Here is a 27,570-nt window from a genome sequence, read left to right on the forward strand (position 1 = left end):
TTACACTACAGTAGTCAAAAGAATGTATTAGGATATTCACAGTAGGTTGAGTCACATTAGTTGAACACTAGAAACAATCTCAATATCCACTAGTAGCAGAACAGATAGAAAAAAAAACCTGTGGCATATTTGTATAATAGAATACAATGCAGCGATGAATACAAACCATCAATACATGCAACAGCATTAATCATTCTCAGGAACATCATGCGCATAAAAGAGGCTAGATACAAAAGAACAGAAACTACATTATTCCATTTATTTACATTCAAAAAGAGACCAAGTAATCTTGGTTTAGAAGTCAACATACTGGTTAGCATTAGTGAACAGGGAGGATGAAAACTGATGGGGAGAAAGTCTTAAGTAGGGCTTCTGGGTTGAAAGTATTTGTTTCTGTGCGTTTTTTTGTTTTGTTTTGTTTTGTTTTTGAGATGAAGTCTCACTCTGTCACCCAGCCTGGAGTGCAGTGGCGCGATCTTGGCTCACTGCAACCTCTGCCTCCTGGGTCAAGAGATTCTCTTACCAGAGCCTCCTGAGTAGCTGCGATTCAGGCGCAAGCCACCACGCCTGGCTAATTTTTTTTTTTTTTTTTTTTTTAGTAGAGATAAGGTTTCACCATATTGGTCAGGCTGGTCTCAAACTTCTGACCTCATGATCTGCCCGCCTTGGCCTCCCAAACTGCTAGGATTACAGGCATAAGCCACCACACCTGGCTGAAACTATTTTTATCAATGTGTTCACTGTGAAAATTCACTAAGAATGGATGTACAATTATAGTTTGTGCATTTTTCAATATGCATATATCTCAATAAACAAAAATCCATTCTTAAATTCACCAACAGGGTAAATGAGTCGAAGGTCACACCACAAGTAAATGAGGTAATCGGATATAAACTCAGAAAATCTGACTTTAGAGACCACATCCTGGACCATGAAGAAATACCACCTCTAATTCCTTACATAACGAATTGATTAGAACTATGTTGTTGTTTTGGTTATAGCAGCTTTAGAATTTGTTTTATAAGTCTCAAAAGAGGGCAGGCATGGTGGCTCAATGTGTTTTATAAATCTGAAAAGAGGCCAAGTATGCTGGCTCATGCCTATAATCCCAGCACTTAGGGAGGCCGAGATGGGAGGATCATTTGGGCCCAGGAGTTTGAGACCAACCTCAGCAACACAGTGAGATTCTGTTTCTATATAATAAGTCAATAAAATACCTAATGTAAATTATGAGATAAGGTTGTGGAACCACAGCCTAGATTTCAGAAGATGTATGGAAACGCCTAGATGCCCAGGCCAGTTTGCTGCACAGTGCAGCAAACCAACATGGCACATGTATAGCTATGTATCAAACTTGCATGCTGTACACATATACCCTAGAACTTAAAGTATAATAAAAATAAAAAATAAAAAAGTAAATAAATCTGGAAAGGTACATTTTTGCCCCCATCTTCCATTCTTCTTATGACTTTCTAGGCGATTTCTGGACACTGACCCTTCCACATGAATCTGAAGACCATTTTAGATCCAAAACAAAACCCAAAGCTTCTCCTATGCTCCAAAAGAAATATCATGGCAATTGTAACTACAGTTCATAAGTTCATAATTATATTAAAAATGAGATACGTCTTGTCATTTGTTTCATGGCCATTTGTTCATTTAAGAACAATTTGTTCATTTGTTTTGTTCATTTCTTTGTTTTATGTAACTTGTTTTACATTCTTGAATATTTTATATAGCCAAATTGTTAAGTATATTTTGAAGTTCTACAAAACTATATATATATATTATTTTGAAGTTTTTGCTGCTGTTCAGATTACAGTATTTTTTTCTATTTCTATCCTAATGCAGTGGCCAGTACAGAGAAACTCTATTCATTTGAATATATTTATCACATATCCAGTCACCTTACCAAAACTCTGGAGAGGTTTTCATTAAAATCCCTTAATTTTCCAAATATGCAACCATATTATCACCTAAAAGAAATGTTTTTCATTTATCATTTTCACCATTTATTTCACTGATTTCATTTTCTTATTTCCTCAACGCTTCGAAGTACTGAACCACTGTTTCTGTTTTACGCAAACATGGCCCTAGCATTTCACTAATTTAAAAGCTGCTTAGGCTGGGTATGGTGGCTCATACCTGTAATCTCAGGTGAACTTGAGAGAGATGATTTAGCGTACCTGGTGGAAAAAATTTCTAAGCAGCAAAGCATTTAAGAGGTGACTTGGGTACCTTTAAAGCCATTCAGTTTTATAAGGGAAGCAGAGCATAAAAGTTTGGAAAATTTGTAGCCTAACAACGTGATAGAAGAGAAAAATTCGTTTTCTGGGAATAAATTTAAGTCGGCTGCAGAAATTTGCACAAGTGGCAAGGAGCCTAATGTTAATCCCTAAAACCATAGTGAAAATGTCTCCAGGCTGTGTCAGAGACCTTCACGGCAGCCCCTCCCATCACATGTCCAGAGGCCTAGGAGGAAGGAGTGGTTTCATGGGCCAGCCCCAGGGTCCCCGTGCTGTGTACAGCCTAGACACTTGGTGCCCTGCCCCCAGCCACGGCTGAAAGAGGCCAACATACAGCTCGGGCTATGGCTTCAGAGGGTGGAAGTCCCACGCTTTGGCAACGTCCACATGCTATATTGAGCCTGCAGGGGCACAGAAGTCAAGAATTGAGGTTGGGGAATACTGCCTAGATTTCAGAAGATGTATGGAAACACCTAGATGCCCAGAAAAGTTTGCTGCAGGGGCAGAGCCCTCATGGAGAACCGGTTAGGGCAGTGTAGAAGGAAAATGCAGGGTTGGAGCCCCCAGAGTCCCTACTACAGCACTGCCTAGTGGAGCTCTGAGAAGAGGGTCACCGTCATCCAGACCCCAGAATGGAAGATCCACCAACGGCTTACACTGTGCACCTGGAAAAACCACAGACACAACGCCACCCCATGAAAGCAGACGGGAGGGAGGGTGCACCCTGCAAAGCCACAGGGAAGGAGCTGCCCCAAGTCCATGGGAACCCACCTCTTGTATTAGTGTGACTGGGATGTGAGACCTGGAGTCAAAGGAGATCTTTTTGGAGCTTTAAAACTTGGCTACCATGCTGGTTTTCGAACTTGCACGGGACCTGTAACCCCTTTGTTTTGGCCAATTTCGCCTTTCGCCTCCTGTCGTAATTCCAAGCCTCTCCAGTCATGAGGTACTGTTAAGTCCAATTAAACCTCTTTTTCGTCTCAGGCTCAGGTATGTCTTTATCAGCAGCATGAAAACAGACTGATATAGAATGCTTGGCATTTGAATCTCGGATCACTAATTCAGGATCTCAACAGCAATCATCATCTTTCTCATTTCATTTATGTATTTAAAAAATATTTTACATATGATGCATTAAAAGAGAAATAATGCTAGCTTATATTTAATATAATTCCTGATATATGTATTTCTGCCATTTTGTTTTCTTTGTACTTTGTTTTCATTCTTTTGCTGAATAGTTTTAATTGCTCTCTCTCTCTAATCACTTGAAAATTATATAGCCTAGTTATCCTTTAACTTATTATCATATTTAATACTTTATCAAAATGTAGTATGTATACTTTTCAACCAAATCAAAAAACAATTCTAAAAGATCCTATTATGTAAATTCAGTTTACAGAAGTGTATTTTTTAAAATTTTGTCCTCCCAAAGCACTTTTGGACTCGTAAATGTTTATTAAATATGTTTCACACAGATGAGGTTATTTCCTTTTAATGTTGTATCCTATGTGAAAAATGGGGGTATTTGTACAAATGTATATACTGTTCAAAACAAATCTCTAAGAGTTTTACTAATTAAAGCAAATGTTCGGTAACGTTATTTATTTTTACAAAACGTAAATACTACTATTTCACTGGTTCTGACACATTTTTTTCATGATTAAAAGAAAAATGTAGCTTACTACTGACAGCTTAATGTCAATGACATTACTAGAAGGTAAATAGCAAATTAAAAAGGAAAATCAAATGACCGGGAAACAATCCGTGGCAACTGCAAGAAGCAGTGTTAAGAGCTATATATTAGAAAGAAACCTGATTCTCCTCCAGGAACTAACCATAAATATGGAAAAAATAAATACATTTTTAGAGCTATGTAAGTTCTCTGTCTGTATCTACTCTAACGTAGGTCTTTTATTAATTAATGTTCAAAAGTAACTATTTACATCTAGGAAAGAAGGTGACCAAATGATGTTAAGACAGCTGTTCCACTCTAAAATACTGTCATTATCAAAGTAGAATAACTAGCAATGTATGACCCAGAAATTTTAAAACTAGATTAACCACAAAATATTTTCAGTTTGTCAAACTTCCTGCATGCTTCCTATGCAATTTAGACTACCGTGCTATTTAGATCCGAATGCTTTTAGAAGCAATCAGTTAGTTAAAATAATTGTTTATATCTTACCACTGCAAGCTGTGTCCTTGAAGCAACAGTATGAAAAACTGCAGGCATCATAAGAGATTCTTCAACTTTTATTTCCATGTCATTTTCTGTCGAAAAGGTAGTTTTAGGAATAGCAGGTGGACGATCACATAAGATCATTTCTTTGTTAAAAAGAAAAATTGGATTTGTATCCTATATTTTTTAAAAAAGGAGAAATAACCAAAATAAAATGTTATAAATACTGAACGTGCACATTGCCTTCAATATATGAAGCAAATAAACCTTACTTTTGAACACTGAGTTCCCAATGTGCTGTAAAGGTGGTGTGCATTCTTGTGTGAAAGGACTCTTGAATACCTACCGTCCCAGCACTGTAGGTACACACTCTTCGATCTGCAGCCATGCATTCTCCTCCATTAACCACCAGCACCTGGTGTTGAATAGCAATCTTGTATTTGCTTTGAATGGCATGCTTAAGGTCTGCCACACTTCAAAAAAATGAAATAAAATAAATCAGTTGTTTATATTTGCCCAATGATTTTATTTTCCAAGTAGTACTATGTAAAAACACCTTAGAGGTTAATGAATTTCACTCTAAAACTTTCCCCAAAAACAGTAATAAAGAATACAAGCTTCCTATTTAATGAACTGGATTCCCTAACAACTGACTGATCTTAGGTAAATAACTTGCCCATGCGTCATATCTAGAAGTGAGTCTATGAAATGGAGGCAGTAGACACATTTATTTTGGAGTTATCTATATAACACAGCAAAGGAATATGCTCAAACTGATTATCAGGTCTATTAAAATCCTCAGGCTACATAATTTTTGTTAAAATCTCCACACGTTTTAGAAACTACATTAAGTCTAGCACCTGTGAAGATTCCTTCCTAGCCCTGTATTCCAAAACATCATTCATGTAAGGGTAAAACCAAGTTTAATGAAAACTAATTCTGAAAAAAAAAATCCATAATTCAATTTTTACAACAAAGATTATTATTTCACACTTTATAGTAATTCCAGTGTCAGATTTATACTGCATTGCCATCAAGTCTTTACTATTATGGTCACTATAAAAATATAAACAGCGTTGGAAATGATACTTAACTACTTCGATTTTCTTCTGTCCTGTCAAGCTAGAGAATTATTAGATACCTGAGTCCCACTAAATTTGGCTGAAAATATTAAATTTATTTTTTCTCTCATTAACAAACAAAATAAACCTATTGACATTTATTCATAAACTGATCAAAAACCATGGAAGTGATTATACATTGTTTTATGAAGCTTCCAATAATTCCCTTAACAATGGCCTGTGAAACGCAGAACAGCAATTGACTATAGGTACTTATAACAATGGAAATCAGTTTGTTTTGTGGGTAGATCTATTTACTGTGAATATTATATTCATGGCAACAGGACAAAGCACAATTTAAAGAATGTAATTAGTATTTTAGAGAAGGACAACAATTATATATAAAATATGTTGCAATAAAAGATTTAAGACTTGCCATTATGTGGCTTTTTTTTTTTTTTTTTTTTTTGAGAGAGTCTCGCTCACTTGCCAGGCTGGAGTGCAGTGGCGTGATCTCGACTCACTGCAACCTCTGTCCCCTGGGGGTTCAAGTGATTCTCCTGCCTCAGCCTCCTGATTAGCTGGGACTACAGGTGCGCGCCACCACACCCAGCTAATTTTTGTATTTTTAGTAGAAACGGGGTTTCACCATGTTGGCCAGGATGGTCTCGATCTCTTGACCTCGTGATCCACCTCCCTTGGCCTCCCAAAGTGCTGGGATTACAGGTGTGAAGTACCAAGCCCAGCCGCCACTATGCTACTTTTTAAACAGTAGAGTAATATTTCTTTAACTTTCTGCATGCAGACAGAATGCAACACTGAAAAAAAATAAAAGAAACACAACTCACGTTTGCACTGTAAGTTCAGTGTCAAATGTTAGAGTAGTTCCAGTGTTAACCAGAAATACATATAACTTCATGATGATTTATCTGAATTCTGTGAGCTTACACCTCACCCTCTGATACGGTTACTAGAAGAAACAAGAAAAGTGATCAATTTTACAAATGCAACTACAATCACAAATACTATCATCACTGTTACACACTACAGTATTACTATATAAGTAACAAAAATATCAAAACGGGCTTTGAGGTCTAGGATGGCTAACTGGACAGTTTAGTAAACTCAATGCTTAAAACACATAAAAATAAACAGTAATGAGATCAGTGAAAAGAAAAGCATAACTGTTCTGCCATAGGAAAAAAGTTTGATTTTTCAAGAAGTAAAAGGCCAGTAGCTAGAGTAAAGGTTGCTATGTGCATATTTCACGCAGTGTTTCACATTAAGAATAAAACAGTTGGTCAAACATCTTATCCCTGACAGTTTTCCCCCCACTTCTTCCTTAACATAATAAAAAATACATTAATATTAAGGTTAAACTTACTGATCGCAAATTAAGAGTAGCCATTACTTGCAAATTGGGAAATGAATCCCAATTCCTTCCATCAGCTGCCTGTTGATCTGCATTTTACCTCTACACTGAGCTGGAAATCCTCCATAAGAAACTCCTTAATAGTTCCATCACTTTGTATAACAGTAGCAAGGGTACAGGTCTAGAAATCAGAATATTTAAAACAACTCTGCCATTAACATGCCCAAGGAAAAACCTCATCTAGAAAATAAAGCTTCTTCATCTATAAAATGAGGCTGACACAGACAACCAGGCACAGTGGCTCATGCCTGTAATCCCAGAACTTTGGGAGGCCAAGGCAGGAGGATCCCTTGAGGCCAGGAGTTCAAGACTAGCCTGGGCAACATGGCAACATCCTGTCTGCACAAAATGTTTAAAAAATCAGCCACACTTCATGGCGCATGCCTGTGGTCCTAGCTACTTGGGAGGCTGAGGCAGGAGGATGGCCTGAGCCAAGGAGTTCAAGACTGCAGTGAGCTACGACTGTGCCACTGCACTCCAGCCTGGGCAACAGAGAAAGGCCCTATCTCAAAAGAAAAAGAGAAATAAAAAAAATCTTAAAATAATGACATATAAAGGGGACAGATTTCATGGTCTACCATTTTATTTTCAACAAATGGAGGAAAAGATCCACAAGATTAATGAAACTGGTGAACGATAACTATAAATAAATTCCCAGAAAGTAGTAGGTACCTTTACTTATGCTCTTTCCACATAAGCCTTTAGAGAATTATTAGAGAAGGAAAAAGCAAATAAGGTTTTCAAATTAAGATTTCCAGAATCATTATTTTAAAGACAATAGATTAAACTCTGCTAAACAGGTAGAAACTGTGACTTACCGTCAGGCACTGTGAAAAGGACTACCACTTTTCTTAAAAAGTAGATTAAAACTGGTTTATGTTTGCTTTGCTTGAGATTGGCAACTGAATGGCATTACTGGTTAAATTCAGAGAACTGGAAAAGAAAAATTTCTGGTTATAAAGAGAAACAATTCAGTATGAAACAACATATGGTTATTGTTCCTTTCTTCCTTTTAAAACTACCATCTGTAAGAATAATCTCTACTCAGGCCCTTCTACCTGCACATTCACTATAATACCAACTACATGACTTCAACCCACATCACTCCATGGCATCAAACAAAAGTTACCAATCAATTCCTCAAAACTGCCATTTCTACAACAATTTCTCATTCCTTAAAATATTATGGTAAAGAAGTATCTAGGCAGTGGAATCAGAAAGCTTGGGTTTGGTTTGGGGTCCATTACTTGCAATTACATGATCTTGGACAACTGTTTCGGCTTCCTCTTTTGTAAACAGGAATAAAAATGGCACCTGCAGCAGACAGCCTCTAAGACAGTAGCAATTATCTGTACCACATCCACCTACTGTATTCATACTCCAGTGAAATCCCCACCCTCAGGTGTAGGCAGGGTCTACCAAAAAAATACTGCAAAAGTGATGGGATATCATGTAAGTGATTGTTACTTAAGATTGTAACTCCCATCTTGCCAGCTGACTCTCTTGCCGCGTTGATGACATAAGCTGCCATATGGAAAGGCCCACTTGGTAAGGAATTGAAGATGGCTAGCTAGCAAGAAGCTAAGGGTCTCAGTCAGGTAACGCTCAAGGAACTGAATCTTGCCAATCACCACAAGCCCATAAACAGATCCTTTCCTAGTTGAGCCTCAGACAAGACCTCAGCCCTGGCCAACACTTTGAAGTCTTGCAGAGACCCAAAAGGGTCCAGTGAAGCCATGACCAGAATCTATAATAGATTTATGTTGCTTCAAACAACCAAATTTGTGGTAATTTCTCAGTCAACAATAGATGATTAATATAACACAACCATACCACAGGGCTACTAGGAGGATGCTGTGGGAAGTCAGGGACCCCAAATGGAGGGACCAGCTGGAGCTGCAGCAGAGCAACATAAATTGGGAAGATTTCGTGGACATTTATCAGTTCCCATATAACACTTTTATAATTTTTTATGCCTGTCTTTAATCTCTTAATCCTGTTATCTTTGTAAGCTGAGGATGTACGTCATCTCAGGACCACTCTGATAATTGTGTTAACTGTGAAAACTGGTCTTAACACACGTGTGTTTGAACAATATGAAATCAGTGCACCTTGAAAAAGAACAGAGTAGCAGCGATTTTTAGGGAATAAGGGAAGACAACCATAAGGTCTGACTGCCTATGGGGTCGGGCAAAAAGAGCCATATTTTTCTTCTTGCAGAGAGCCTATAAACGGATGTGCAAGTAGGAGAGATATTGCTAAATTCTTTTCCTAGCAAGGAATATTAATATTAATACCCGGGGAAAGGAATGCATTTCTGGGGGGAGGTCTACAAACAGCCGCTCTGTGAATGTCTGTCTTACGTGGTTGAGATAAGGACTGAGACACACCCTGGTCTCCTGCAGTACTCTCAGGCTTACTAGGGTGGGGAAAAACTCCGCCCTGGTAAATCTGTGGTCAGACTGGTTCTCTGCTCTCAAACCCTGTTTTCTGTTAAGATGTTTATCAAGACAATACATGCACCACTGAACACAGACCCTTATCAGTAGTTCTGCTTTTGCCTTTTGTCCTGTTCCCTCAGAAGTATGCGAACTTTGTTAGACCCTTATCAGTAGTTCTGCTTTTTGCCCTTCGAAGCATGTGATCTTGTACCTACTCCCTATTCTTACACCCCCTCCCCTTTTGAAACCCTTAATAAAAACTTGCTGGTTTTGAGGCTCATGCGGGCGGGCATCAAGGTCCTACTGATATGTGATGTCACCCCTAGCAGCCCAGCTGTAAAATTCCTCTCTTTATTTCTCAGCTGGCCGACACTAATGGAAAACAGAAAGAACCTACACTGAAATATTGGGGGCAGGTTCCCCCAAAAGGATGTCAAAGAAAAAATGTGGTATTTGGCAGATAAGTCAACTCTCCAAAATTTGGGAGGGATCTCAGTCGCCTTACCTTTGTAGTAGAGTTCACTTACTCCCATAGCTGCTGCTACCACCACTGTTGATTGCTGACTCCCAAATCTTTCCTAAACTATCTATCCAATCCCTCTCAAACTCAACAAATTCAAATCAATCTCCTATATGCATTCTTCAATACTATTGTTTCTAAAACCAAGCTTTTTACTTCTCTGCCCCTTAATCCTCCTTGATTTAATTTTTCATCTCTGTTGATGAAGTCTACATTCACCCCGTCTCTCACATATTATCCTAGATTGGTCTTCCTTTTGTCCTGTAAATTCTAACATTTAAATACTTAATCACATGATATCCCTATTCCTATCCCTACTGCCTTAAATCAGACACTGTTTTCAACCTGTACTAATTTCCTCAATCACTAGTCCGTCAACCTCCATACGCCTTCCAAGAAATCTTCCTACATGTTAGGTTGATACAAGTTTTTCTGCTGCTTTAAAACTCAAGACAATTATGACTTTTATGGCAGCAGCTACCACTTTGTATTCATTATATCCCAGGAAACTATTTTAAATGCCTTATTAAACGACAATAACATCCAAGAGAAGTATAATATGCTCTTCCTTTCCACCACAACTTTTCACCCTCATCCTCTACCCCTCTCCCAGTTTATCAGTCCCAAATATCACACTGCTTAAACTCCCTAAACAAATCCAGCTGTTAAAGTCTCTGAGTCTTCATGGGGCAGTTCTCCCTGCTTAGGATTCTATTTGCCCTGCCTGCTATGATCACCCCTTCCACCTGCCCTACCCTCACACACATCTTCTTTCAGACTCAGAAGAATTGCTTGAACTGGGAGGCGGAGGTTGTAGTGAGCTGGGCTCACACCACTACACTCCAGCCTAGGCGACAGAGCCAGACTCTTTAAAAAAAAAAAAAAAAAACAGCAGTATCTACAGCCAGGGAAAGTAGGCATAATTATCATAAATGTGATACTTTCTAAGAAATATGTGGAGAGTGACAGGGAACTATGAAAGGCACTTAACAGATTGACAGAAGACTGGCCAGAAGGTGCAGACCTAGAAAAGTCATGCAGATCTGAGAGATGTTAACAAAAGGAAGCTAGAGATAAGCAGGGAATCAGATGACTGCATTAAATAAAGATCTGCTGAATGAATGAGTAAATGAATACCAAATCCAAAAGCATAGGCTTTATCTTACAGCTTAAAAAGAGGCATTTTGTTTTCTCAGAGATTAGGTAGCTAAGGTATGCTGACTAAAGTGGAAGGAATATTCATTCATTCATTTATCCAAATCCAAAACACATGTATTGATATTATGTGCCAGGACTGGGTATTCTGTGGGGAAAAAAACAGACATAATCTTTGTCCTCATGGAGTTCACAGTCTTGAAGGAGAAAGCAGCATTCAACAAAAACAAAACAAACATGATATAAGTTGCAATAAACACACAAAAGAAGAGTGGGTAGGAAGAAGGACTTACTTTAGATTTACAGGATCAAAGGAGGCCTCTATGCAGGTTACATATAAATGGTATTTTTGGGATAAGAAAAGGCCTGAACTGAGAAGACGTACAGCAGTACAACGAGACACACCATTTTTGTGAGGCTAAACACAAAATCTTAAGTAATAATCACTGTATTGTTTTTTCTTTTCTCATTTTCCTTTGAATATTATATTTGTTTTGATATAATTCCAGTTAGAGAAAAATTACAACAGTACAAAGAATTTCCCTATCCCCCTTACTCCGATCACCAACTGTGAATACTTGTGTTCTATCTGCTTTACCACTTGTGTCAGTGCACACTCCATACATGTTCTCTCTCCACATACATATACAGAGATATAATTTTTTCCTGAACTACACGTGAGTAATTTGCAGACAGAATTTCCCTTTATCCATAAATACTTCAGAATGTCTTACCTAACAGCAATAATTTTCTCCTACAAAACCAAAGTACATTTATCAAATCATAAAATTTAACATTGATTCACTAATATTATCTAATCTACAGTCCATATTCAAACTACTGCCCCAATAATATCCTTTGTAGTTTCCCCTCCTCCTCAGATCTAGGATTTATTTCAGGATTATCATATTGCTTTTAGCTGTATCTATTTAATCTCCTCCAATCTGGGACAGTTCAACTTTTCCTTTGCATGTTCTACAGTCAATACATTCCTTTCAATATCAGAAGCTTTAGAAATCATTAAAGAGTAAAGAAGACTTCAGTTCCATTCTCGTCTTCCATGATACTTAAAGCAAACTGAGGGGAACTCCAATAAGCTATAGCAGCTGTCTGCCTTTAAACAAACACTAATCTCTTCATTTTACATGCACACACCTCACCCTAAGAAACCACAATCATAAACAATGCTGACCAAAAAAACCTGAAAGAAATAAACCTACTTCAGAATGAGTTTGTCTACATACTTGATGAACAATTTAAACTATTTTAAGGATAGTTTTGATTACAGTGGCTCTGGAACTTAGGTTAAAATTAATTTAAACTACTTCAAGGATAGTTTTGATAACTGTCACTCCAGAACCTATAATTTGACTCCAGTATACAAATTTCTTTTTTTTTTTTTTTTGAGACGGAGTCTTGCTCTGTCCCCTAGGCTGGAGTGTAGTGGCGCGATCTCGGCTCACCGCAAGCTCCGCCTCCCGGGTTCACGCCATTCTCCTGCCTCAGCCTCCTGAGTAGCTGGGACTACAGGCGCCCGCTACCGTGCCAGGCTAATTTTTTGTATTTTTAGTAGAGACGGGGTTTCACCGTGGTCTCGATCTCCTGACCTTGTGATCCGCCAGCCTCGGCCTCCCAAAGTGCTGGGATTACAGGCGTGAGCCACCGGGCCCCGCCCAGTATACAAATTTCTAACAGTTCCTAAGTGATGTTAATGGCAGTATCATTTTCCCATGTTTTCATCCATTGTTTACAGTCCTAAGACTGGCATCTTTAACCAGAAGCCTCTTCTAAATTTTCACTCTCTACATCCTCACTAACTGTCAGCTACCAAAAGTCTACCCATGAATAGCACAGGGAAAAATCTAACTACTAACATAAGGCATCATTTCCCCATGGGTCTACCAGTACTGGTAACCTATGAGGAAATGTAATGCTCATGGCTTTCATGGCCACAAATGCTCTTCTTTTCTTCACATGTCCTAAGTATATGGCACATAAAATAAATCATAATCATTGCTAATACTTACTGAGTTATTCATTGTATACCACTCATTATGCTAAGAAGTTTTACATGCATGACTTCATCATTACATGTAATACATTCATATCATTAGTGTTTTCATTTGCAGATGAGAAATTATGATTCAGATTAAACTTGTCTAAAGGAATAAACTTAGTAAGCCAAAACAAAAGTAAACATAGGGGTGTGAACACAGGTCAATAAATACATTCATTCAATAAAAATATCACCTGAGAATTTAGTAGGTACCAGGCATTTTCTTAACTCTGGGAATAAAATACAAAATAATAAAACTGTCTGCTCTCATGAATGCTAATATCATAGTGGGCAACATGAAAATTTTATATTTATATAAAACTCCATGATATCTACTTCCAGGGGGAAAAAAAGCTACAAAAAAGCATTTTTTTAAAGTAAAAACAAACAAGAAATTCCAAAATACATACTTCCACTTTGCTTTTATTCTTTAGAGATAATGATACTATTGGCATAGCAATAGCTTCCATTGATTGAAACACGACGTAAGAACTGTATGAAGTACATGATATTCTCACAAATATAGTGAGAAAGGTTAAGAATTATCTGCATCATTCAAAATGACAAAACTATGGCTCAAAGAAGTTGTTTCCTAAAGTCACATAGAAAGAAAGTCATCAAAACTTAAAATCCATAGCTGGATCACAGAGAAAAAAGAACATGAACATACTACATTAAAATTCCTTACATAAGATTACATGTAGTAAGCATATTCTATGACTTGGGACTTTACTATTCCTTTAGAAATACCAGCACTTTTTCCCCCTTGCAGATTTTCTCCTTTATGTGACCATTTAAAAAATTTCCTTTACTAAATACAATACAAAAAAAACCCTCTTTCAATATGAGGTAAGAAGAGTAGAATAACAGGGCACTTTAAATGTGACAAGGTAAGGTTTTCAACAGAAAGCAAAGTCATCATCCAAGAAACGGCATGGACTCAGATACTGAGAACAAGATTTCCTTGTGTCCATAAATGAAAAGGTGATCTTCACCTACAACCATTTGACCTTCCACAAACCTGACAGAAACAAGCAATGGGGAAAGGATTTCCTATTTAATAAACGGTGCTGGGAGTTTTGGCTAGCCATATGCAGAAAACTGAAACGGAATCCCTTCCTTACGTCACATACCAAAATCAACTCAAGATGGATTAAAGACTTAAATGTAAAACCCAAAACTATTAAACCTTAGAAGAAACTAGGCAATACCATTCCGGACATAGGCACGGCAAAGATTTCATGACAAAAAAGCCAAAAGCAATGGCAACAGAAGCAGAAATTGACAAATGGGATGTAATTAAACTAAAGAGCTTCTGCACAGCAAAACAAACTATCATCAGAGTGAACAGACAACCTACAGGATAGAAGAAAATTTTTGCAATCTATTGATCTGACAAAGGCCTAATACTCAGCATCTCCAAGGAACTTAAATTCACAAGAAAAAGAAAACATACATGCAGTCAACAAACATGAAAAACAAGCTCAACATCAAAGATCATTAGAGAAATGTAAAGCAAAACCATAATGATATATCATCTTACACCAGTCAGAATGGATATTATTAAAAAGTAAAAAAAAGAAAACAAAAAACAAACAAAATAACAAAAACAAGATGCTGGCAAGGTTGTAGAGAAAAAAGAATGCTTTTACTCTGTTGGTGGGAGTGTAAATTAGTTCAACCATTGTGGAAGACAGTGTGGTGATTCCTCAAAGACCTTGAGGCAGAAATACCATTTAACCCAGCAATCCCATTACCGATGAGAATATATAGACACATGGGGGTAGGGTGGGGAAAAAACACTCACTGGGGCCTGTCAGAGGGTGGAGGGTGGGAGGAGGGACAGCATCAGGAAGAATAGCTAATGGATGCTGGGCTTAATACTTAGGTGATGGGATGATCTGTGCAGCAAACCACCATGGCACATGTTTACCTATGTGACAAACCTGTATATCCTGCGCATGTACCCTTTAACTTAAAATTTAAGAAAAGAAAAGGTGATCTTGGCATGTAGCAGAGAGAAATTTTTCCATACCTGGTCATCCTGGCAGTGTGGAATTCTCTAGAAATATGCATACTGAATACTTCCTAGCTAAAGAAACATAAAGAGAACCTACCTATCATAGCCAAGAACAGAGCTGAGTGTTTAACACGGACAGCTGCCCCTTTGCGCCCTTACACACTTCACTCCCAGGGCACACACTGAGGCCACCTACAAATAGGGAACTCCACTGCTACTGCTGGCAACTTCAGGGCAGTGAGGAGTATAATCTTGGTTCTCGAGTGGAAGACCCAACAGGTCACATGGTCTCCCACAGGGTTTTCAGGAGGAAGAGGAGGGTGATTCAGGATCTGTTCTCAAAGCAGAAAGTAAAATGGTGTTGGCCTCTACTCCCAGGCTCATCCCCCTCGGGTAGTCCCTTGTGGATCCAGAGATAGTCTCAAACTGATGCCAACTGGGCACAAAACATGCCCACCATCCTGGATGGCTCATCCCAGACAAATGGGACCAAGCAGGAGTCTTTTTCTTATTACATTAAACATCTACACATCATAGCCTCAATTTTGCCTCTTGGACAGTAAAGCCTAAAATACTTAACTATCTGGTCCTTTAGAGAGAAAGTGTGTGCCTCTTCCTCTAAAGCTTAAGCAACTACAGCCACTTCAGTGAGAGCTGCACATACCTTAGTTAATACCAGGCATCTACTTGTGAAGGACAACCTCCTGGCAAGCGGCACTTTCATCATATGGAAGTGACAGCAACAATACAAAGAAGTCCTGCCAGGAGACAGACCCAATTTCCCAGTTTTCTTTCTAACAGATGATAGACCCAGGACTGATCACAGAATGACTGGTATTCTAGCTTAGGGGTAGAGAAAGGGTAGAAAACCAAAAAAGAGGAAGTTGTTTTCCATACCTGCCACCCATCATTTAATTCAAATATCCAAAGATGTGACTGCTGGCGAGAATGACAATAACAAGTGACTAAGGATTACTATTAGCTTTTTAGTAGGAGTGCCTATAAATAAGAAAATCACAAAGACTCACAACAGATAAATAGGCAAAGGGCATGAGTAGGTTATCAAATGTGGAAAATACTGAGGCCTCTTCAGTAATCAAAGAAATATAAATCTAAAGAGAAGACAGTATTTTTCACCTACCAAGCAAGCAAGATTTTTCAACCTAAGATTCCAAGGTTTTCAACGCAAGAGAAAAGAAATAAAATGTATAAAGAAGTAAAAAGTACTTTAAAAATACCAGTATAAACAAGAAAAGTACCCACAGCACAACAGGCGGTGAAGAATTAACATTGACCAAAGAAAGGTCTGGCCTTTGCCCTTCACTACTGGGAGGTGATCTCTGGGCCCCTGTAATGTCCTGCCAGATGGAACTGTCTTTGTTTGACTCAGGACTTCAGTCATGTCAGTGTAGCAATGTGACTCATGGATCAGTTCAGTTCTGACCTCCAGAGGAACTACTGACTAAAGACATTGGTCTGACCTCCAGGAAGGGCTAGAGACTAAAGGTCAGTCATGTAGACAGTACAGGATCAAGCCCTAATAAACTCTGGACACCAAAGACTCAGGTGAGCTTCCCTAGTGAGCAATACTCTGTGTATATTGTCAAACGTTGTGGCCAAGAGAAGGTAATACTGTCCATGACTCCACCAGCAATGATGGCCAGAAGCTTTGAGTTTGGACCCCTTCCAGATTCTGCTCTCTGCCTATTTTCTTTTGCCTGATTTTAATTTTTGTATCCCTCTAATAAAAGTGTAATTGTGAGTATAGTGCTTTCCTGAGTTCCCTGACCTGTTCTAGTGAATTCTCCAAAGAGAGGGTGGATATGGGGAACCTGTGAGTTTGTAGTCAGCTGGTTTGAAGTGAGGGTAGGTTCTGAGTACCACCAAACTTGCAGCTAATATCTGAAATGAGGGCAGTTTTGTGGAACTATTCCTTCTAACTGTAGAGTTGGCTAAACTCATTGCACACTCATACTATGGTTTTTGTTTTGTTTTGTTTTGTTTTTGAGACGGAGTCTTGCTCTTGTCGCCCAGGCTGGAGTGCAATGGCACAATCTCGGCTCACTGCAACTTTTGCCTCCTGGGTTCAAGCCTCCTGCCTCAGCCTCCCAAGTAGCTGGGATTACAGGCGCACACCACCACGCCCAGCTAATTTTTGTATTTTTGGAGAGACGGGGTTTCACCATGTTGGCCAGGATGGTCTTGAACTCCTGACCTCATGATCCACCTGCCTCAGCCTCCCAAAGTGCTGGGATTACAGGTGTGAGCCACCACAACCAGCCTACTATGGTTTCTAAAAAGAACCTTCGGAGAAGTGGCTAATGCTAAATGTCTGAAGTAGAAAATGTACCAATCACATAAGCCTGGAACATCTTTGATAGCAAGACAACTATCAAAGACTAAAGAGATTAGGTCAAAAGAGCAAGGAAAACAACTTTAAATGGCTTCTACTGGCTATGATGGGACAGTCTGAGCATCAAAAGAATGAGTACAAATAACTGAATAGCAAAAACTTGTAAAAATCCATGTTGCATAATGATACTCAAAAAAACAAAAACAAAAAACCTCAGTGAGCTAAGACAGAACCCATTATAAAAACTGAAAAAGTAAAGAAATTAAGCACTGTCTTTCCTATATGAAATGTATTTTGGATAGCTGGGCACGGTGGCTCACGTCTATAATCCCAGCACTTTCAGAGGCCGAAGCAGGCTGATCACTTGAGCTCAGGAGTTCAAGACCAGCCTGGGTAACATGGCAAAACTCTGTCTCTACAAAACATACAAAAATTAGCCAGGCATGGTGGTGCACACCTGTACTCCCAGCTACTTGTGGGGCTGAGGTGGGAGGATCGTTTCAGCCTAGGGGATGGAGGATGCAGTGAGCCAAGATCACACAACTGCACTCCAGCTTGGGCAAGAGAGAGACCATCTCAAAACAAAACAAAACGAAACGAAAAAGATACGTATTTCAGTCCACTCATGTGGAAAAACTCCAGCTAACAGTGATTCAGCTGGACACAGCCCAAGTAAAAAGTTTTCATGCCACCTCAGCCCACCTCTGAAAAATTAAACCTGAATTTAATCAAGCATCTATATGTACCTACGGTTTCCAGTTTCTAGGAAATATGGACTATAAAGAAAAAGACAAACATCATGATCAATCAGCTAAATTCACAATAAGCATTCCACAAAACAATGACTTTGTTTCTTCAACAAATGGTTTCTAAAAAGAAAAAAAAAAGAGAGAAGACATATAAACTAAAAAAGATGGAAGAGACAAAATAAACAAATGCCATGTGCGAACTTGTTTGGATCCTGACTCAAAACAATGTATAAAGACATTTTTGGGACAAATGTGCAAATCTAAATATGGACAGGGTATCAGATTAAAGAATTACAATTACTTTCGTTTGGATGATAATGGCACTGTAGTAACAAAAAAATGAACTCCGAAAAATTAGTGTGTAAAATGATGCCTGAGTCTTGCTTCAAACTAGTCCAGCAAAAATAAGTGAAGGAAGGAAGGTTGGAAGGAAAAAACAGAACTAGTTCAGCAGTAGAAAGGTGAGATTGGTAAACTGTTGGTACTTATTAAAGCAAGTGAGATGGCTATATTACGTTCACTGTAACATTCTCTCTACTTTTGTATATGTTTGCAAATTTCCATAATAAAACACTAGAAAAAGTATTATTTTAATCACATTCAACATTCATAATACAGGTCGGAATGTACTTTAAATAATTATGGTGTTTCTGGAAAGCAACTGGTGTTTGTGGAGGTAGGTAAGCAAAGGTTTTATGAAATCGCATTTCCTTAAGCCAATAACTGTACCATGAAAATCAATTTTAGGGAAAAAATTTGAAATATAATTAAAGCATACACAAGACACTTTCCTGTTTATTAGTAATAAATATTTGTCTACCCATTCTTTTATTATTCATATTTTAAGACAGGATTTAAAATGTTATGGATAAAAACTAAAAATTTGATTTTATTTATTTATACATTTTTTAAGACGTGACCTCGTCCTGTTACCCAGGCTACAGTATAGTGGCAGGATCACAGCTCACAGCAACCTCAACCTCCCCGGCTCAAGTGATCCTCCCACCTAAGCCTCCCAAGTAACTGGGACTATAGGCATGCACCACCATGCCCAGCTAATTTTTTTATTTTTATTTTTTTTGTAGAGATGGGGTTTCTCCATGTTGCCCAGGGTTGTCTTGAAATTTTAAAATACTAGAGAATAACTTTTTTTTTTTTTTTGAGATGGACTCTCGCTCTGTCGCCCAGGCTGAAGTGCAGTCATGCCATCTCAGCTCACTGGAAGCTCCGCCTCCTGGGTTCACGCCGTTCTCCCGCCTCAGCCTCCCGAGTAGCTGGGACTACAGGTGCCTGCCACCATGCCCGGCTAAAATTATGTATTTTTTAGTAGAGACGGGGTTTCACTGTGTTAACCAAGATGGTAACGATCTCCTGAATTCGTGATCCGACCCGCCTCGGCCTCCCAAAGTGCTGGGATTACAGGCGTGAGTCACTGTGCCCGGCCAGAGAATAACTTCTAACAAGGCTTACAGTATATGCAAAGTGATTTTTTTTTTTTTTTTTTTTTTTTTTTGAGACAGTCTCACTCTGTTGCCCAGGCTGGAGTGCAGTGGTGCGATCTCAGTTCACTGCAACCTTCCTTTCCTGGTTTCAAGGGATTCTCCTGCCTCAGCCTCAGGAGTAGTTGGGACTACAGGCACCTGCCACCACGCCCAGCTAATTGTTTTGTATTTTGAGTAAGGCATGGTTTCCCCATCTTGGCTAGGCTGGTCTGGAACTCCTCACCTCAGATGATCTGTCTGCCTCAGCCTCCCAAAGTGCTGAGATTACAGGCATGAACGACCGCACCCGATCTTAAATATGATTTTTTAGATGGTCAAAAAGAATGCAGAGGAAAGGAAAAAATCTAACTCTAATCTAACCCTAACCCAAAATAAGTAATAACAAGTGTCTGTAGGTACTAAATTACTCGAGTAAATACTAAATACTCCAGTAAAACATTTAGCTGCTGTCAGAATACACCACCCTCATTGGTTATAATTTGACCTAAACAGAAGGAAAAACAACTGACTGCAGAGGACCTGGTTAAAATTCTTATTCTGCCACTTACAATTTGGGTGGTTTTAGAAAAGAAATTTATCCTAACATTCAATTTTCTTATCTCCAAAGCAGAGATAACATCTTTCTCACAGGGCTATCGCAGGGGATATCTGTTCTTCAAAATTTACAGGTCTAAAGTAACAAGAGAATGAGAAGCAGATGGAAGTATAGCTGAAACAAGACTGGCCATGAGGTGATAACAATTAAATCAATATGATGGGTACATCATAGCTCATTCTTCTATTGCCTATCTTTCTGTGTTTTTGATTTCCACAAGAATTATAAAAATGCAGCCGGGCGTGGTGGCTCATGCCTGTAATCTCAGCACTTTGGAAGGGAAGGGCAGGTGGATCACTTGAGGTCAGGAGTTCAAGACCAGGCTGGCCAACATGGTGAAACCCTGTTTCTAGCGGGGGAAAAAAAAAATTAGCTGGACATGGTGGCGCATGCCTGTAATCCCAGCTACCTGGGAGGCTGAGGCAGGAGAATCGCTTGAACCCGGGAGGCAGAGGTTGCAGTGAGCCGAGACTGCGCCACTGTACTCTAGCCCAGGTGACAAGAGCGAAACTCTGTCTCAAAAATAAAATAAAATAAAATAAAATAAAATAAAATAAAATAAAATAAAAAACTATAAAAATACAAAAACAGAAAGCTTATAGAACGATCCCAGTGTTTCCGCACCCACACAACAGGATAAAAATGTCTGAACGATGCCAGGAGCTGTTTCACCAAAGCAAGTCCATTTTATAAAAGGCTACTGTAAAGAACCATGTCTACTCTAATACCTACCTACTGGCACAGTGCCTATGTGCATGCTAGAAATTACCTATATAACCGCCTGACATAATTCATGCTACACAAAAAACTTCAATATTTTTCCCTCTACCTATTCCTCACACTCATCTTTTCTCATATTGATGGGAAGAGGTAACTGAAACACTCTGAAGGCAGTCTTTCACTGCGGTTAAGACAGAGCTGAGAAATTTTCTTTCCCATTATGTCTCAAAGAAAATCAGCAACATGCTGGGCGCACTGGCAGCAACCTTGGGAGGCCAAGGCAGATGGATTGCTGAGCTCAAGAGTTCCAGACCAACATGGGCAACATGGTGAGACTCCGTATCTACAAATACACAAAAAATTATTCAGATGTGGTGACGCACACCTGTAGCCCCAGTTACGGGGGGTGGGGGTGGGGGGGCACTGAGGCAGAAGGATGGCTTGAACCTGGGAGGTTGAGGCTGCAGTGAGCACAGACTGTGCTACAGCACTCCAGCCTAGGCAACAACAGAGTAAGACTCTATCTTTAGAAAAAGCAAAAAGAAAAGAAACAAAATCAGCAATGTCTTCTTAATTAAGTCTGGACTAAGCACATCTTATTGGTCACTGGCATATCTTATTTGCGGCCAATCCATTAACATGAGCAGAGCATACAAACAATGTCTAATACACAGTGACCACCCTGTATCCATGGCAAGGCATAAACACTAAATATGCTTTACTAAATAAAGGGAAACAATTGCCAATAATGAAAATTACAGTTTCCTATAAGTGAACACGTATACACAAAAACAAACAAATGAAACTTCCATTTTGCACCAATGCTTAACCAATATAAAGGATATTCAAGATTTTCTTATTCTCAGACTACACTCTCAATCTTAATGTTTAACAACAATCACCACAGGCATGAAAAGTGAAATCTTTACTTAATTTAATTTCCCTGGACCTGTCACTGCATTAAGAGGGAGGCTGACCTAGGTGACACGCAAAGTGCCTAATTACTAAAGATTCTACAAGGTAAGTTATATAAACTGGACTCTCAAGCCAGTGGTTTAGGGAAACACACACAACTGGTCTCTTTCTCAAAGGGCTGTACAACCTTATGCGTATAACAATGTGCGAAGGACCAGATTTTTTTTTTTTTTTTTTGAGACAGAGTTTTGCTCTTCTTGCCCAGGATGGAGTGCAATGGCGTGATCTCAGCTCACTGCAACCTCCACCTCCTGGGTTCAAGGGATTCTCTTGCTTCAGCCTCCCAAGTAGCTGTGATTACAGGCACCCGCCACCATGCCCAGCTAATTTTTGTATTTTTAGTAGAGATGGAATGTCATCATGTTGGCCAGGCTAGTCTCAAACTCCTGACCTCAGGTAATTCACCTGCCTCAGCTTCCCCAGGTGTTGAGATTACAGGCACGTGAGCCACCTTGTGCAGCCAAAAAAGCTATTTCTATCTTGAACTGTTACTTCAACCCTGGATTATTAATCTTTACGTGGTCATGTAATAATTACACAACAAGTTGTTTGTGACTTGAACCATTCAAGTTTTTTGTTGCTGCTGTTGTTGTTGTTTTATATTTCACAGATTGTACGCAGTAAGTGAATGGAAATACAGATTTTTGTGTAAGCAAAATAAAAGTTGGTCAGATTTTAATTGAAATGTATGGTTTATAAAATTAAATACTCTGTATGGGTACCAGGATGAGTAAAATATACTTATTCATGCTAATGTTTTAAATTCTCTTATTAAAAGAAATATCATATGACCTGTATAAAGACCAATTTGTGTAATCTAAGTCAAAGTTATAAAATTCTATTGAATGAATCTTCTCCAGAAGATTCATGAGCTGCATGGCTTTATTATCAGGAAAAGAAATGTAGATAAAAAAACAGGCCAGGCACAGTGGTTCATACCTGTAATTCCAGCACTTTGGGAGGTTGAGGCAGGTTCACTTGAGGTCAGGAGTTCGAGACCCACCTGGCCAACATGGTGAAACCCCATCTCTACTGAAAATACAAAAATTAGCTGAGTGTGGTCGCTCTCGCCTGTAATCTCAGCTATCAGGAGGCTGAGAAAGAAGGATCACTTGAACCCAGAAGGTGGAGGTTGCAGTGAGCTGAGATCATGCCACTACACTCCAGCTGGTTGGCAGAGTGAGACTCCATCTCAAGAAAAAAAAAAAAGAGGCCGGGCGCGGTGGCTCAAGCCTGTAATCCCAGCACTTTGGGAGGCCGAGACGGGCGGATCACGAGGTCAGGAGATCGAGACCATCCTGGCTAATACGGTGAAACCCCGTCTCTACTAAAAATACTAGCCGGGCGAGGTGGCGGGCGCCTGTAGTCCCAGCTACTCGGGAGGCTGAGGCAGGAGAATGGCGTAAACCCGGGAGGCGGAGCTTGCAGTGAGCCGAGATCCGGCCACTGCATTCCAGCCTGGGTGACAGAGCGAGACTCCGTCTCAAGAAAAAAAAAAAAGAAAAGAAAAGTAAAGAAAAATAAAAAATGTAGATAAAACAATAAAACAACTTTCTTCATCAATACACGTCTGTCTAAATTTTCATTCTCTAATCTGTATATGGGGATATATATCATACCTACCTCATATGGCTGTTGCAGGAAAAAAAAAGAAACCACAGTAAATAATCCAAAAATGTTCTCTAGGGACAGGAAGTAACTCTGTGACATAACACAAAGCACTCAAAAGCATCTGTTGAATAAACAGGGTTTCATAAGCAAATGTACTCTTGGGGTTCTACTAGCAGTACTCTAAGCAAGTGACAAGGCAGAATCCAAATAGTAACTTAGTAACAGAGAGAGACGCAGGTAGTTAATTTTCAGCAGTTTCTGTATCAGCCAATGTGTTCCCAGTATCTCATATTAAAAGAAAAAAAAAGTAATCAACTTGGTTTAATATGTTTTAACATCATACATAAATAAGTACTCCTTGGTTCCACATAAACAGGTACTAAGTATGTGTATCCTCTCTTCCACTTTATTCCCATTAAGCTATCTAATTCAGAGCTTCCTACTGCATATCGGGCTCTAACAATTACCTATCTGAGCACCTACTAGCTGCGGATTCCATCTCAGATGGCACCACCAACTACATAATCTTAGATTCTTTTAATGTTTTTATTTCTCCCCAAACCAAAAATGCTTCATAACTTCTACTCAAGTATAAGTTCCTTAGACTGACACTCCACTATTTCCTTTAATTGGGCCCCTACATGAAGCTCCACACCATTTAGGTTCATCTCCTGAAATGAGGTGAATGGATAAACGGATTTTCATGCCTCTACTCATGTCATTCCACAGCTTCCATTTTGTAACCAAGAACTCACAAATATTCTGTCGTAAAGTCTTCCTTAATATACTGGCTGTCAGTGGTCTTGTTCCGGAAGTAATGACAGCCCATACTTCAAATTCGAACTATTCAAACAAGTGTTGGTATTCAGAACATAAATAAATGCCCTGCTACACTTTTTTGCCACTTGCCAAATAACTTACATCGCCCAAGCTGTACTGCAAATGGCTAAAAAAAAATTTGGTCATGACATATTATACCTCAATGCCTAACATACTACCTAGGGATAGTAAAGAGTCAATAAATGTTTGAGGTCAAAACCATGGATAAGGACTACAGCAACCAAAACTGTAAAATCAGCTCAAAGAGAATCCAAAGGAACACTGTCTCTATCTATTCACTAGACTGTATACTTTACGTTACATACTTTTATATGCTATCAAAATGATCCCATGAAGCTGAATTCTCTCCTTTGTATGTCACAATTGTTAAAAACATTCAGCAAAAAGGGACATTAGTAACCAAATACATATTTGGTCACCCTGAAATAAAAAATACTTGGGCAGAAATAAGAGGTCTGGTTTTTAGCGGTAGCTTCACATCTGTACTCCTGTGGTTTTGAGGAGTTAACCAATTTCTCTGAATCTCAGTTTCCTCATCCTAAAACATAAAAGGGTACACTAGATTATTCTTCTGATCTTCTATAAATACTCAAATCATATATTAAACATGAGTCTAACACACTGAACAAATACTAATTTTAAGAAATTTATTGTGTGCTAGTGCCGAAGAATAATCAATAGCACATACCTGCCTTCCAAAAAGTTCAATAATACTAACATGAAGAGAGGTATGCAAAAGTTAGACTGAGAAAGAATGGACAAGAATTCACACAAAGGTGACATTAAAACATAAAAAAATTTAAAAAACATAAAAGGACATGTAAAATCAAGTTCCAACTAGGAACTGACAGTTTACCCTCACTGATCATATTACTAAAAACTTAAGAGGATAAACTTAATAAACCAATGATTTCTTTTAAGAAAACAAACATTAAAAGAAGCTAATTCTTTTATTAACTTACAACTTTGGGAATGCTTATTATGTACATGTCCCCCTAATTTATGTAAAATCCATTAAATCCTGTAAGTAGGTGAATCTCTATGATCTAGAACTAAAGTTATTGCATGTAATTGTTAAGTAAGGTAGAAGCATAGAAATCAACTGCTATTCAAGGAATTATAAAGTAACTTTATAAGCCTTATATAAATATAAGCCTAGTACATAAGTGTTACTTTTCACCAAATAGTCATGATTTCCTAAAATTTGACCTGATGCTCATTTTATATAAAGTCCTTTCTTAACTTCTATAAAATGAAACCATACTTAATACTATACAAGTTAACATAAGCCAATTCTAAATTAAAAGTAACAGGTTAGTAACTCAACAACTGAAACAACATTTTCTTAAATTATTTGACCCTCTGCTTAAACAGTCTTTAGTTTCTGCACACTAAGAATTACTATAAACTGCCTACCATATATACTGAGACTTCGTATGAGAGAACAATTGTCAAAGCATGTCAAACATACTCATAACTCACACGGTAGTTAACAAGTTAGTAGGAATCATGGTACATTAATAAACATAATGCATGAAACTGAACAGATCCAAATTGATCTTTGTATATGCATACATACACAGGTATATCTACACAATAACAGCGAGAGTTCAAATTGGGGAGAAAGGATCAACTTTTCATGCAATGGTATTATGACAAATGGCTATCCATAACATGAAGAAAAATAAACTATCTGGAGGTACATATTCACTAACGAGAACTAAAACATCAACAAGGTACCACTTTTTACCCTTCAGGTTACTACCGATGATTAAAATAAGTGCTAAGTGTTGACAAGATTAACAGTGGGTCCACTGGAACATTTCTGACAAAAACATAAACTGGTACAACTTTTAAGGAAATTTAATCTGGCACTATGTATCAAAATTCAGAATGTACAAACCAGCAATTCTACTTCTGGGAATGTACTGGAAGCAAAGAATGAGACAAGTGTACAAAGATATATATATATGCAATGATTTTCATTATACCATTACTTTTAAAAATGATAAATTTAAAAACTATCAATGGAGGTTGGTTAAATACCTTATGCCTATAGTCCTAGCTACTCAGGTGGTTGAGGCAGGTGGATACGGTTTGTTTGAGCCTAGGAGCTAGGTGACCCAGCAAGATCCTCTCTCTAAAAATATAATAAATTATGACACAATCCTATAAGGTGTCAAATTTTAGACATTTAAAAATGTTTGCTTCGATCTATACATATTGATCAGTAAGAAAAATTTATAGTGTATATTATGTGATTCTGTTTGTGAATTTTATTTTTACAACTAATGCAGAGAACATATGTATATACAAGCACTTAAAAAGTCTGGATCAATTTAATAGTAATCTTTTTAACACTGGCTATCTCTGGATGCCGACTTTTACTTTCTGCCACTTTCTTTAAAAATCACATTTATGATTAGATGGGAAAAAACTTATATCCATTAAAAAAAAAAAAAGACGACACCCTACACATTACAAAGAAATAAAGAACCTGAATTTGTTGCCCCAGAAGAGTTAGTCCTACCAAGAGAGCAAGACAAAGATTCCCACCTGCTTTCCCCATTTCAGTCCCAATCTGAGGTCCTAGGGGAGTTCTGCCCTACTCCCATTCTTGTTTTTTTTTTTTTTGAGATGGAGGCTCGCTCTGTCACCCAGGCCGGAGTGCAGTGGCCGGATCTCAGCTCACTGCAAGCTCCGCCTCCCAGGTTCACGCCATTCTCCTGCCTCAGCGTCCCGAGTAGCTGGGACTACAGGCGCCCGCTACCTCGCCCGGCTAGTTTTTTGTATTTTTTAGTAGAGACGGGGTTTCACAGTGTTAGCCAGGATGGTCCCGATCTCCTGACCTCGTAATCCGCCCGTCTCGGCCTCCCAAAGTGCTGGGATTACAGGTTTGAGCCACGGCGCCCGGCCCCCACTCCCATTCTAAATCTAGCCTTCCCTAAATGGTCATTCATGTTTAGTTTTCCAACTGTTTTCTTTTTTTTTCTTTTTTTTTGAGACTTTCACTCAGTCACCCAGGGACTGGGTGCAGAGGCGCGATCTCAGCTCATTGCAGCCTCCGTCTCCCAGGTTCAAGAGATTCTCTCTCCTCAGCCTCCAAAGTAGCTGG

General features: G+C 38.7%; 1 protein-coding gene across 4 annotated transcripts in view; it reads right to left on the minus strand.

The window, feature by feature from the left end:
- RB1CC1 (RB1 inducible coiled-coil 1) overlaps positions 1-27,570 on the minus strand; it is a 95,584-nt gene that overhangs the window by 60,508 nt on the left and 7,506 nt on the right. For 3 of the 4 annotated variants that reach the window (XM_003902738.4, XM_009213034.3, XM_009213035.3), the window contains exons 2-5: positions 7,737-7,851; positions 6,335-6,456; positions 4,772-4,898; positions 4,432-4,602 (exon numbers count right to left, since the gene is read on the minus strand). In XM_003902738.4, the coding sequence (XP_003902787.1) occupies positions 4,432-4,602; positions 4,772-4,898; positions 6,335-6,405 (369 nt within the window). In that variant the 5' untranslated portion in view covers positions 6,406-6,456; positions 7,737-7,851. Of the gene's footprint in view, positions 1-166; positions 224-4,431; positions 4,603-4,771; positions 4,899-6,334; positions 6,457-7,736; positions 7,852-27,570 lie in introns of those variants that run through there. The other variant, XM_021942316.1, reaches the window with a different exon arrangement.

Source organism: Papio anubis, chromosome 8, assembly GCF_008728515.1.
Source record: "Papio anubis isolate 15944 chromosome 8, Panubis1.0, whole genome shotgun sequence".
NCBI classification, from domain to species: domain Eukaryota; kingdom Metazoa; phylum Chordata; class Mammalia; order Primates; family Cercopithecidae; genus Papio; species Papio anubis.